This window comes from Dendrobates tinctorius, unplaced genomic scaffold, assembly GCF_039654945.1.
Source record: "Dendrobates tinctorius isolate UK_male_01 unplaced genomic scaffold, ASM3965494v1 ptg000057l, whole genome shotgun sequence".
NCBI lineage: Eukaryota > Metazoa > Chordata > Amphibia > Anura > Dendrobatidae > Dendrobates > Dendrobates tinctorius.
In genome coordinates this window covers 11,425,546-11,438,387 of record NW_027361725.1, presented here as the reverse complement: position 1 = coordinate 11,438,387, position 12,842 = coordinate 11,425,546, and the positions used below count along the sequence as shown (strand labels likewise).

Below are 12,842 nucleotides of genomic sequence, written 5' to 3'. Positions count from 1 at the left end.
GACTACATGTCTTGCCCTGTCGCTGTACTCCCAGATGGCTCTTCCCCCTTCAAGTTTTGGGTCTCTAAGCTGGATACATGGCCAGAGCTTAGCCAGTATGCATTGGAGGTGCTGGCTTGCCCTGCTGCCAGTGTATTATCGGAACGTGTCTTTAGTGCCGCAGGTGGTGTACTAACAGACCGTCGCACGCGACTATCTTCCGATAATGTTGACCGGCTGACTTTTCTGAAAATGAACAAGGCCTGGATCTCCAAAGACTTTGCCATTCCTCTTACAGACTAAATTAGTGGTTGGCAACTGTATCCAGGTCTGCTGGTGTGTTCATTTTTCTACCACCTGAACTATAATCCCTGTGCTTCAACACAGCCAGTTGTCGCTCAGATGTGTCGTCTGCACAGAGAAACACACTAGCTCCTGTGTTACTGGGGTTCAGTAATGCCAGCTGATCCCCTGCTGTGTGGACGGCAGAGTCACCAGCTCCATCAACATTCAAACCACTACTGATTTTTAACCGTGCCCAACTTAGGTCTCTGGCTCCACTGTCTCTACTATTTCCCCTGACCTCCAACCCCGCCATCTACATCTCTGAAGTGGCGTCAGCACAATCTACACTTGTTCCTGTGTTCCTGTGGCTCAGTCCCATCAGTTTATCCCCTGATGTGTGTCCGGCAAGGTCTCCTGCTCTGTCCACATTCCCATAACCAGTAGTGGGAATGAGGACAGAGCTGGCGAACTTGCCGGACAAACATCAGGGGATCAACTGATGGGACTGAGCACCAGTAACACAGGAACAAGTGTAGATTGTGCTGACGCCACTTCAGAGATGTAGCTGGCGGGGTTGGAGGCCAGGGTAAATAGTAGAGACAGTGGAGCCAGAGGCCTAAGTGGAGCATGGTTAGAATCAGTAGTAGTCCACAACCTCCATAAAAACCGCTGCCCATTGGCCTCTGCATGCGGCATGCGTAATCCTGGGCACCAACAGCGTCAGTTGGTGTTCAGAAGTGTCGTCTCCACAGAGCCAAACACATTCGTTCAAGTGTTAGTGGGGTTCAGCACTGCCAGCTGTTCCCCTGCTGTGGAGATGGCAAGTCTCCTGCTGCCTTCACCTGCCCAAATCCAGTAGGCCCCAGCCTGCTCCTCGCCTAATCCTGGGCTCCAACAGCGTCAGTTGGTGTTCAGAAGTGTCGTCTCCACAGAGCCAAACACATTCGTTCAAGTGTTAGTGGGGTTCAGCACTGCCAGCTGTTCCCCTGCTGTGGAGATGGCAAGTCTCCTGCTGCATTCACCTGCCAAAATCCAGTAGGCCCCAGCCTGCTCCTCGCCTAATCCTGGGCTCCAACAGCGTCAGTTGGTGTTCAGAAGTGTCGTCTCCACAGAGCCAAACACATTCGTTCAAGTGTTAGTGGGGTTCAGCACTGCCAGCTGTTCCCCTGCTGTGGAGATGGCAAGTCTCCTGCTGCCTTCACCTGCCAAAATCCAGTAGGCCCCAGCCTGCTCCTCGCCTAATCCTGGGCTCCAACAGCGTCAGTTGGTGTTCAGAAGTGTCGTCTCCACAGAGCCAAACACATTCGTTCAAGTGTTAGTGGGGTTCAGCACTGCCAGCTGTTCCCCTGCTGTGGAGATGGCAAGTCTCCTGCTGCCTTCACCTGCCAAAATCCAGTAGGCCCCAGCCTGCTCCTCGCCTAATCCTGGGCTCCAACAGCGTCAGTTGGTGTTCAGAAGTGTCGTCTCCACAGAGCCAAACACGTTCGTTCAAGTGTTAGTGGGGTTCAGCACTGCCAGCTGTTCCCCTGCTGTGGAGATGGCAAGTCTCCTGCTGCATTCACCTGCCAAAATCCAGTAGGCCCCAGCCTGCTCCTCGCCTAATCCTGGGCTCCAACAGCGTCAGTTGGTGTTCAGAAGTGTCGTCTCCACAGAACCAAACACATTCGTTCAAGTGTTAGTGGGGTTCAGCACTGCCAGCTGTTCCCCTGCTGTGGAGATGGCAAGTCTCCTGCTGCCTTCACCTGCCAAAATCCAGTAGGCCCCAGCCTGCTCCTCGCCTAATCCTGGGCTCCAACAGCGTCAGTTGGTGTTCAGAAGTGTCGTCTCCACAGAGCCAAACACATTCGTTCAAGTGTTAGTGGGGTTCAGCACTGCCAGCTGTTCCCCTGCTGTGGAGATGGCAGTCTCTCCTGCTGTCTCCGCATTACAAAGACAGTAGGCCTCTGCCTACACCCTCCTATTTCCTGGGCTTCAACACAGCCAGTTGTAGTTCGGAAGTGCCGTCCACACGGAAAGAGATACTTGCTCCCGTGTCTCAGTGGGGTTCAGTAACGTCAGCTGATCCCCTGCTGTGTGGATGGCAGTCTCTCCTGCTGTAAACTCATTCAAAATACAGTAGGCCTCTGCCTACACCCTCCTATTTCCTGGGCTTCAACACAGCCAGTTGTAGTTCGGAAGTGCCGTCCACACGGAAAGAGACACTTGCTCCCGTGTCTCAGTGGGGTTCAGTAACGTCAGCTGATCCCCTGCTGTGTGGATGGCAGTCTCTCCTGCTGTAAACTCATTCAAAATACAGTAGGCCTCTGCCTACACCCTCCTATTTCCTGGGCTTCAACACAGCCAGTTGTAGTTCGGAAGTGCCGTCCACACGGAAAGAGACACTTGCTCCCGTGTCTCAGTGGGGTTCAGTAACGTCAGCTGATCCCCTGCTGTGTGGATGGCAGTCTCTCCTGCTGTAAACTCATTCAAAATACAGTAGGCCTCTGCCTACACCCTCCTATTTCCTGGGCTTCAACACAGCCAGTTGTAGTTCGGAAGTGCCGTCCACACGGAAAGAGACACTTGCTCCCGTGTCTCAGTGGGGTTCAGTAACGTCAGCTGATCCCCTGCTGTGTGGATGGCAGTCTCTCCTGCTGTAAACTCATTCAAAATACAGTAGGCCTCTGCCTACACCCTCCTATTTCCTGGGCTTCAACACAGCCAGTTGTAGTTCGGAAGTGCCGTCCACACGGAAAGAGATACTTGCTCCCGTGTCTCAGTGGGGTTCAGTAACGTCAGCTGATCCCCTGCTGTGTGGATGGCAGTCTCTCCTGCTGTCACCTCATTCAAAATTCAGTAGGCCTCTGCCTACACCCTCCTATTTCCTGGGCTTCAACACAGCCAGTTGTAGTTCGGAAGTGCCGTCCACACGGAAAGAGATACTTGCTCCCGTGTCTCAGTGGGGTTCAGTAACGTCAGCTGATCCCCTGCTGTGTGGATGGCAGTCTCTCCTGCTGTAAACTCATTCAAAATACAGTAGGCCTCTGCCTACACCCTCCTATTTCCTGGGCTTCAACACAGCCAGTTGTAGTTCGGAAGTGCCGTCCACACGGAAAGAGATACTTGCTCCCGTGTCTCAGTGGGGTTCAGTAACGTCAGCTGATCCCCTGCTGTGTGGATGGCAGTCTCTCCTGCTGTCACCTCATTCAAAATTCAGTAGGCCTCTGCCTACACCCTCCTATTTCCTGGGCTTCAACACAGCCAGTTGTAGTTCGGAAGTGCCGTCCACACGGAAAGAGATACTTGCTCCCGTGTCTCAGTGGGGTTCAGTAACGTCAGCTGATCCCCTGCTGTGTGGATGGCAGTCTCTCCTGCTGTAAACTCATTCAAAATACAGTAGGCCTCTGCCTACACCCTCCTATTTCCTGGGCTTCAACACAGCCAGTTGTAGTTCGGAAGTGCCGTCCACACGGAAAGAGACACTTGCTCCCGTGTCTCAGTGGGGTTCAGTAACGTCAGCTGATCCCCTGCTGTGTGGATGGCAGTCTCTCCTGCTGTAAACTCATTCAAAATACAGTAGGCCTCTGCCTACACCCTCCTATTTCCTGGGCTTCAACACAGCCAGTTGTAGTTCGGAAGTGCCGTCCACACGGAAAGAGATACTTGCTCCCGTGTCTCAGTGGGGTTCAGTAACGTCAGCTGATCCCCTGCTGTGTGGATGGCAGTCTCTCCTGCTGTCACCTCATTCAAAATTCAGTAGGCCTCTGCCTACACCCTCCTATTTCCTGGGCTTCAACACAGCCAGTTGTAGTTCGGAAGTGCCGTCCACACGGAAAGAGATACTTGCTCCCGTGTCTCAGTGGGGTTCAGTAACGTCAGCTGATCCCCTGCTGTGTGGATGGCAGTCTCTCCTGCTGTCACCTCATTCAAAATTCAGTAGGCCTCTGCCTACACCCTCCTATTTCCTGGGCTTCAACACAGCCAGTTGTAGTTCGGAAGTGCCGTCCACACGGAAAGAGACACTTGCTCCCGTGTCTCAGTGGGGTTCAGTAACGTCAGCTGATCCCCTGCTGTGTGGATGGCAGTCTCTCCTGCTGTCACCTCATTCAAAATTCAGTAGGCCTCTGCCTACACCCTCCTATTTCCTGGGCTTCAACACAGCCAGTTGTAGTTCGGAAGTGCCGTCCACACGGAAAGAGATACTTGCTCCCGTGTCTCAGTGGGGTTCAGTAACGTCAGCTGATCCCCTGCTGTGTGGATGGCAGTCTCTCCTGCTGTAAACTCATTCAAAATACAGTAGGCCTCTGCCTACACCCTCCTATTTCCTGGGCTTCAACACAGCCAGTTGTAGTTCGGAAGTGCCGTCCACACGGAAAGAGATACTTGCTCCCGTGTCTCAGTGGGGTTCAGTAACGTCAGCTGATCCCCTGCTTTGTGGATGGCAGTCTCTCCTGCTGTAAACTCATTCAAAATACAGTAGGCCTCTGCCTACACCCTCCTATTTCCTGGGCTTCAACACAGCCAGTTGTAGTTCGGAAGTGCCGTCCACACGGAAAGAGATACTTGCTCCCGTGTCTCAGTGGGGTTCAGTAATGTCAGCTGATCCCCTGCTGTGTGGATGGCAAAGTCTCCTGCTGCCTACACAGTCGTACCACTACTGATTTTTAACCGTGCTCCAATTAGGCCTGTGGCTCCACTGTCTCTCGTATTTCCCCTGTCCTCCAACCCTGCCAGTTACAGCTCCGAAGTGGCGTCTGCACAATCCACACTTGTTCCTGTGTTACAGGTGTTCAGTCCGATCAGTTAATCCCCTGATGTGTGTCCGGCAATGTCGCCTGCTCTGTCCACATTCCCATTATCGGAATGTGGACAGAGCAGGCGACATTGCCGGACACACATCAGGGGATTAACTGACCGGACTGAACACCTGTAACACAGGAACAAGTGTGGATTGTGCAGACGCCACTTCGGAGCTGTAACTGGCGGGGTTGGAGGACAGGGGAAATACGAAAATCAGTGAATCCACAGGCCTAAGTGGAGCTTGGTTCAAATTAGTAGTCTACAACCGATCTTAAAATTTCTTCAATGCAGCCTAAGCCTGCTCCGTGCTTGTCCCTGGGCTTCAACACAGCCAGTTGTTGCTCGGAAGTGCCGTCTTCACAGAGTAAAACACTAGCTCCTGTGTTTGTGGGGTTCAGTAACGTCAGCTGTTCCCCTGCTGTTTTGATGGCAATCTGTCCTGCTGCCTCCCAATTGACAGCACATCAGGCCTCAGCCTGCTAAGTGCTTGTCCTGGGCTCCAACATCGCCAGTTGCTGCTCATAACTGACTTTGGCACGGGTACTCCCTCCTGCCCAGCTTGGTTCCAGCCCTGCCTGCTGTTTCCGGGAAGTGTCAATGTCAGTTTGCCACCCCAAGTTGCCATGTCGTGTTGCGGTTGGGTTAGCCGAGGCTAGGGTGCCAGCAGTTTAGGTGCTTCCTATGTGGACTGCGGGTTCTGGTAAGAAAGGTTTGTTCCATAGTGCCAGTAGGACAAGCACCCCCTGTAGGACTGTGTGATTCGGTAACTGCGGCCAGCTTGCGGCATGCCAACTTTGCTTTTCAGGGGTAACTTCTGATACCCCTCCGGGTTCCAGCACCGTCAGCTGGTTCTCATCAGAGCCTTTGGCCTAGGTGCCTCCATCTCGGTATCCGAGTTCCAGCAACGTCTGCTGGTCCTTGGTAGTGCTTTGTAGCACAGGTACCTCCTGCTTAGTAACCGGGTTCCAGCACCGTCAGCTGGTCCTCGGTTGTGCCATTGGCTCTTATTCCTTCTGCTGCCCCTCCGGGTGCCAGCACTGTCAGCTGGTCCTCGCTATTTCCATTTGCTCTTGCAGCTTATGCTACCCCTCCGGGTTCCAGCACCGTCAGCTGGTTCTCGTCAGAGCCTTTGGCCTAGGTGCCTCCATCTCGGTATCCGAGTTCCGGCAACGTCTGCTGGTCCTTGGTAGTGCTTTGTAGCACAGGTACCTCCTGCTTAGTAACCGGGTTCCAGCACCGTCAGCTGGTCCTCGGTTGTGCCATTGGCTCTTATTCCTTCTGCTGCCCCTCCGGGTGCCAGCACTGTCAGCTGGTCCTCGCTATTTCCATTTGCTCTTGCAGCTTATGCTACCCCTCCGGGTTCCAGCACCGTCAGCTGGTTCTCGTCAGAGCGTTTGGCCTAGGTGCCTCCATCTCGGTATCCGAGTTCCGGCAACGTCTGCTGGTCCTTGGTAGTGCTTTGTAGCACAGGTACCTCCTGCTTAGTAACCGGGTTCCAGCACCGTCAGCTGGTCCTCGGTAGTGCCATTGGCTCTTGTTCCTTCTGCTGCCCCTCCGGGTGCCAGTACCGTCAGCTGGTTCAAGAGGACAAAGAACAGGAAGACAACCACCAAGATGCAGAACAACAAGAGAGAGAAGACAAAGAAGCATAAAAAAAACAAAGCAGAAGAACATTAAGCATAAGACTAATACTCTGAGCAAATGATATTATCTTATTTATAAGCAGAAGAAGACTAAGCAGTGTATGGGGGTGAGTCCGTTCCTCCTCGTGGTGCCCCTGGAAAAGGCCTGCTTCTGCAGGCCAAACTGAACGCGGACAAATCCTGTTGTAAATCTTTTGTGACAGGCAGAACGGAAGGTGTAAACTTCTAACTTTTCTAGATAACAACTACAGGAATGCCTGACACAAACAAGAATATGATGAAGAAGAATAGGAAGAAGATGAAGAAGCTGAATATGTAGAATAATAATTGTTGAATAAGAAGAATATGAAGAATGTAAGAAAAGGAAGAAGAAGAAGAAGAAGAAGAAGAAGAAGAAGAAGAAGAAGAAGAAGAAGAAGAAGAAGAAGAAGAAGAAGAAGAATGTAAAAAAAGGAAGTAGAAGAAGAAGAAGAAGAATGTAAAAAAAGGAATAAGAAGAAGAATGTAAAAAAAGGAAGTAGAAGAAGAAGAAGAAGAATGTAAAAAAAGGAAGTAGAAGAAGAAGAAGAAGAATGTAAAAAAAGGAAGTAGAAGAAGAAGACATACATGTCTGGCAAAATATAAATGAGGCTAACATAGTCAATATCTTTGTAACTCCTAACATCTTTAAAAAAAAAAGTTTAATTCCTGCTATTCCATTTGATTGGGCTAAACCTCTATGGCTTTAATGTCTCCTCCACCTCCCACAATACATTCTACATTATTCTTAGTTGTTTTTCTTCATGTAGAATTAACCTACAAGGAAAGAAAGGTTTTTTTTTAATTCCGATATTTTGGCCCCATTGACTTGCATTGGTTCCCGGTATCGGAATCGGCGATACCGATACTTTTTTTTAAGATCGGCCGATCCATTCCGATCCGATATTTTCAAGTATCGGCTGGTATCGCTCAACTCTACCGGACATACATAGACACCATATAATACAATACACATACACATGCGGATGGATAGGAACACAGGACACAACAAATATACAAACTTCACCCTGCTATGTGATATCATAACCAATGATCAAGACGTTCATTAAAAAGAGCCCTCAATAAGTGAAAATATATCACAAGGTATATCGCAGCAAAAGAAAGGCCAAAAATACTGCAAATGCCAAAAGGCTATTCACATCAAGACACTCCGAACAAAAAGAAGGGGAAAGAGAAAAAAAAAAAGGGGGAGAGGTGGTTAAAGGAAAAGGAAAGGTGCACAATAATTAGGGCTATGTGAACAAGGTCATACTACTTGTGTATAGACAGAAGGCATATAAGATAGCCATCTATCTAAAAACAGTAGCAAGCATAGTTGGCCAATAACGCCAGGACCTACTTAATAGTTGTCCCACTCCAGTATGTCCACTACAACCGAGGGAACAGATGTCAACCAAAAAGGAGCACTAATAAAGAAAAATGCATGTATATCGCCTCCCAGAGCTCTGATGACATTCCAAAATAGACCCATCTTGATAAATAAGGTCATATAAACCAGGGTATACCCCCTCCATCCTCATGCCATAAGGCAGAGATAAGATCAACTATCCACCGACTCATCCCAAAAAAAAACAAAAACCCTTCAGAGGGTCAAATAATTACCCATACAATTTCCTTCTATCCTAGTGCCCTTAAATAAACAATCCTCATGAGCCAGGTAAGAGACCAGATAAGGTCTTCTAATGTTTAATGACATCACATAATTTATTACTGAAATTCCAGAGTACATAGGAAACTCCCAATTAGCACAGCTCCACAAGATGAGTGTCTAAAATCCAGATCCAGAGACGGTGATGGCTGAAATCCAACAAGTCCAGAGATGATAATCATTAAGGTCCTCCAAGTCCAGAAATTCATTGAGGAAATCTCAAATGGGGCAAGAATGGCCTCAAGGGGGGGTATTTTCTTGACGGAGCCACAGCAAAGTCATAATAAGGCTATAGTTCCTGTAGACAATGATCCCCAAAGAAATGACTGCCTAAAGGAAAAAAGATGGAAACAACACAAAATAAGCAATCAACCCAGAAAACCTGTGAACAACAGCTCTTCATTTAACCCCCTATGGGCCAAAGAATTCAAACTGAAAATCCATCGGGACTCTTTGTAATAATAATTTTTAAGGTGAACCCCCCCTATTAGAAATTGATATCTTCTCTAATCTCACCATCCTAGCATTAGTGACCTTACCAGTGTGGTGGGTCAGAAAATGAGCTGCCACAGACGTCAAGGCTTTAACTTTGGCTTGATCCGTGCGTGCCAAGTCAATTGTCGAAAAATGTTTCTGTATCCTTCGGCGCAAATCCTGAGACGTTTGGCCAATGTAGACCTGATTACAAGGACAAATCAATGCATAAACCACACAACTGGTCTTACAATTGATATATGACATCAACCTATGCCTAACACCATCCCCTGGATTAGTAAAATGGTCCCTAGTGGGGTGCATGTGGGGACAAACAGTACAATTCCCACATGCAAAAGAACCCCTGAGCGTGATCCCTCGGTCCAACCCAATTGTTGGTCTCATATAATCACTCCTCATCAGGAGATCTCTAAAATTCGGGGCCCTTCTAGCTGTAATGCATGGCTGCTCGGACACGGTACTAGATGTCTGCAGATCAGTTGTAAGTATACCCCAATGTGTACCAAGCACTTCTCTCACGTGTGACCATTGGTTGTTATATTGTGTAATAAACCTGGGTTTTGAATCCCTGGTCTTTACACGTGTCACCAACAAGGAATCCTGTGTACACCCATTTGCCCTTTGATATGCCCGCGAGATACTTCTCCGGGGATAATTCCTCTTTTTGAAACGTTTCATTAAACATAAAGCCTCCTCATGGAACACCTCATCCGTGCTGCAATTTCGTCTTATTCTTAAAAATTGTCCAGTGGGGACTCCATTTCTAGTATGGGCTGGGTGGAAACTCGAATAGTCTAATAGACTGTGCGTGGCTGTTGGTTTTCGAAACAGTCTCGTAGATATACCACCATTCTCATTCGAGACCACCAGATCCAAAAAGGTGACTGAAAGAGAAGACATCGAGTAAGTAAGTACAATATTATGCGGGTTAGAATTCAATAGTTCAATGAAAGCACAGCATTCCTCCTTTGTTCCAATCCAAATGAAAAAAATATCGTCGATAAAACATGACCAATGCCGCACTATGTCTCTAAACCATTCTGTAGAGTAAACCCGAGTTGCCTCCCACCAGCCTTAGAAAAGATTTGCCAGGGCCGGAGCACATCTGGCCCCCATCGCCACACCTGACGTCTGAATATAGTAAGACCTATCGAAGATGAAAAATTATGCTTCATGATGAACTCAAGCAAGTCAATAACAAATGAGTCATGCATTCTGTCAGACTGCGTCACCTGATCAAAAACGTGCAGAACCGCTCTTATGCCATCTGAGTGATCAATATTCGAGTAAAGCGATTCAACATCGCAAGTGACTAATAAAGCCTCAGACGTTAAATCAACATCCCGACACTTCCTTATAAAGTGGGAGGTATCCTGTATATAAGATGGTAAGTCCTTAACCATGGACTGAAGAAAATAGTCCACATAAATTGATGCTTTTTCACACAAGCTACCTATACTAGCCACTATAGGCCAACCCGGAGGTCTCACCAGATCCTTGTGGACCTTGGGTAACATATAAAAGGTAGATGTAATAGGATATTCAACCCACAAGCATTCCAACTCCTATGCCCTATCCAGTAACCTTCTAAACTTGACCGAAAAGAGTCCAGTTTGATCAGATGGTAACTTTTTATAAAATCGAATGTTGTCCTGTTGACGGTGCGCCTCTTCCCGATATAGCTCATGTGGCCACAATACCACATTCCCACCCTTGTCAGCCTCCTTGATCACAAATGATTTATTAGATCTGAGGCTGGCAAGGGCTGATCTTTCACCAGCATGCAGATTATCCAATTGTCTAGACTTAGTGGGAACAGCCAAAAAGTCCTTCTTAACAAGTTCAAAAAATACCCTAATGGCTGGAACCAACGCAAATGGTGGAGCCACCACGGATTTATTTCTGAAGGGAAAGCAATTTTTACCCGTATTTGAGTCTTCCTGTAAAAGGTCCAATAAATCCTGCAAAACTTGTCGGTCCATCTGATCCAAGCCATCTACCATCCGTGGTTTGTTATGTAATACTTGGAGAACCAAATGCCTGCAAAAAATATAAAGGTCCTTAGCCAAGGTAAACTTGTCAATTGCCTTAACAGGGGCAAAAGTCAAACCCCTCTGTAGTACAGAAATGTCAATAGGTGAAAGTTTATACTTTGACAAATTAATAATTTGTAACAGATTATCCTGTACCTGTATATCCAAATTTCCATCCCCCAAGGTATCTTGTTCCTCTATTTGCGAAAATTCCTGTACTGATTGTATTGCGGGGGTCTGCGTCCCCTGTATCGATTGCTCCTTGTTGACACCTGGCCGTTTGCGACGGCCCCTTCTGGTCCGGTGTCAGTCTCGCTCTCGGCGGACGATAAAAAATCACTACCAGATGTATAATCCGGTTTGCGGGTCACCTCAACCACTTTATCTGAAGCCTTATGTAGGGAAGCCCCATATCTTCTATTTCCCTTATGTTTCCATTGAAATGCCTGTTTTTCCTCAAAGTCCCTACGGTCCCTAAGAAATTTAGATTTTTTCTTTTGGGTAATCTCTTTGTCATACTTGTGAAGAGTCTCTTTAAGTTTAATTTTAAAGGGTTGTACCTGTGTCTCCTCATCAAAGACATTCAATTTAGAATCCAATTCCTTGATCTGTTTTTTAACCGAGACAAGTAACTCCCTGTCATGTTCCAGAAGCATATTCATAATACTACCCGAGCACCGCAAAAGACCCTGCTCCCAAGTGGTACGGAAGCTTGGGGAGGGTTCCCATGCAGGATAAATAGAAACCCTTAAACCCCGTGGCACAATATTAGATTTTATATACTCCTCCAGGGACCGAACATTCCACCATAGTCTTATTCCTAATTTATGTGCTGCTGTTAATTCTGATGTAACACCAGAAAATTCGGAACTTGGTGTGCTGGCATTAGAAGTAGAAGAAAAAATATCTGAGGACTGAACCCTCCAAGCTGCCTCCCTCGTGTCCCAATCCATCCCCGAGCTGTGTCAGTAGTTGTTATCTGCAAGGAAAAAAAAGGGGAATAAAACCAATGCAAAAAACGTTTTTTTAAACCAACCAGTAAAATTGATAACAATAAGTATCAAAAATCACGACCATGCCCACAATTGTATCTTGTATTCCCCATCCTTGTATATGCGCTCCCATCCTTGTATATGCTCTCCCATCTTTGTGTATACTTCCCCATCCTTGTTTTACCCCCCTCCTTGCATATGTTCGGCTCTCTTTCTAACTTCATCACCTCCCCTCTTCCTCTATCTGACCACCATCTACTCACTTTCTCATCCCTGTCCTCCCCATCTGTCACCCATGTCGAGCAACACGCACACCCCCGCAGAAACCTCGCACATCTAGACACTCGCACACTCTCTGAATCTATCCTACCACTGTCCTCCATATCTTCACTCCATGACACAGACACTGCCACTACTTTCTACAATGCCACTCTTGCATCAGCCATCGACTCGGTCGCTCCTGTCATGCATAACAGAGTGCGACAAATCAATAGACAAGCCTGGCACAATAACATCACTAAAAAGCTTCGGCAAGCATCCAGAATTGCAGAACGGTGCTGGAAGAAAACGCATTCGCAAGATGACTTCACTGCACTCAAACAAGCAACACTTGCATTCAAATATGCCCTAACCTCTACTAAAAAGGCCTACTTTAAATCCCTTGTATCTTCCTTATCCCACAACCCCAAACAGTTGTTCAATACTTTTAACTCCCTCCTCCGCCCACCACTGCCCACTCTGACTTCCCTAATCTCTGCCAAGGACTTTGCTGCACACTTCAAAAACAAGATAGACCAAACACGGCAAGTCTTTATTGCTCATCCACCACAACCCCTTTTCATGTCAGACCAATGCCCAAACCCCATAACCTCCTTATCTAACATCACTGAAGGGGAGCTTGCTCATCTTCTCTCCAAATCACAGCTCACCACTTGTGCACTTGACCCGA

At 47.7% G+C, this 12,842-nt stretch overlaps 1 protein-coding gene across 1 annotated transcript in view; it reads right to left on the bottom strand.

Moving 5' to 3' along the window:
• LOC141091979 (uncharacterized) overlaps positions 1-10,871 on the bottom strand; it is a 107,028-nt gene extending 96,157 nt beyond the window's left edge. The window contains exons 1-2 of the mRNA XM_073577799.1: positions 10,569-10,871; positions 8,913-9,051 (exon numbers count right to left, since the gene is read on the bottom strand). Of these exons, the coding sequence (XP_073433900.1) occupies positions 8,913-9,051; positions 10,569-10,871 (442 nt within the window). The remainder of the gene's footprint in view (positions 1-8,912; positions 9,052-10,568) is intronic.
• Between the last annotated feature and the right edge of the window lie 1,971 nt (positions 10,872-12,842).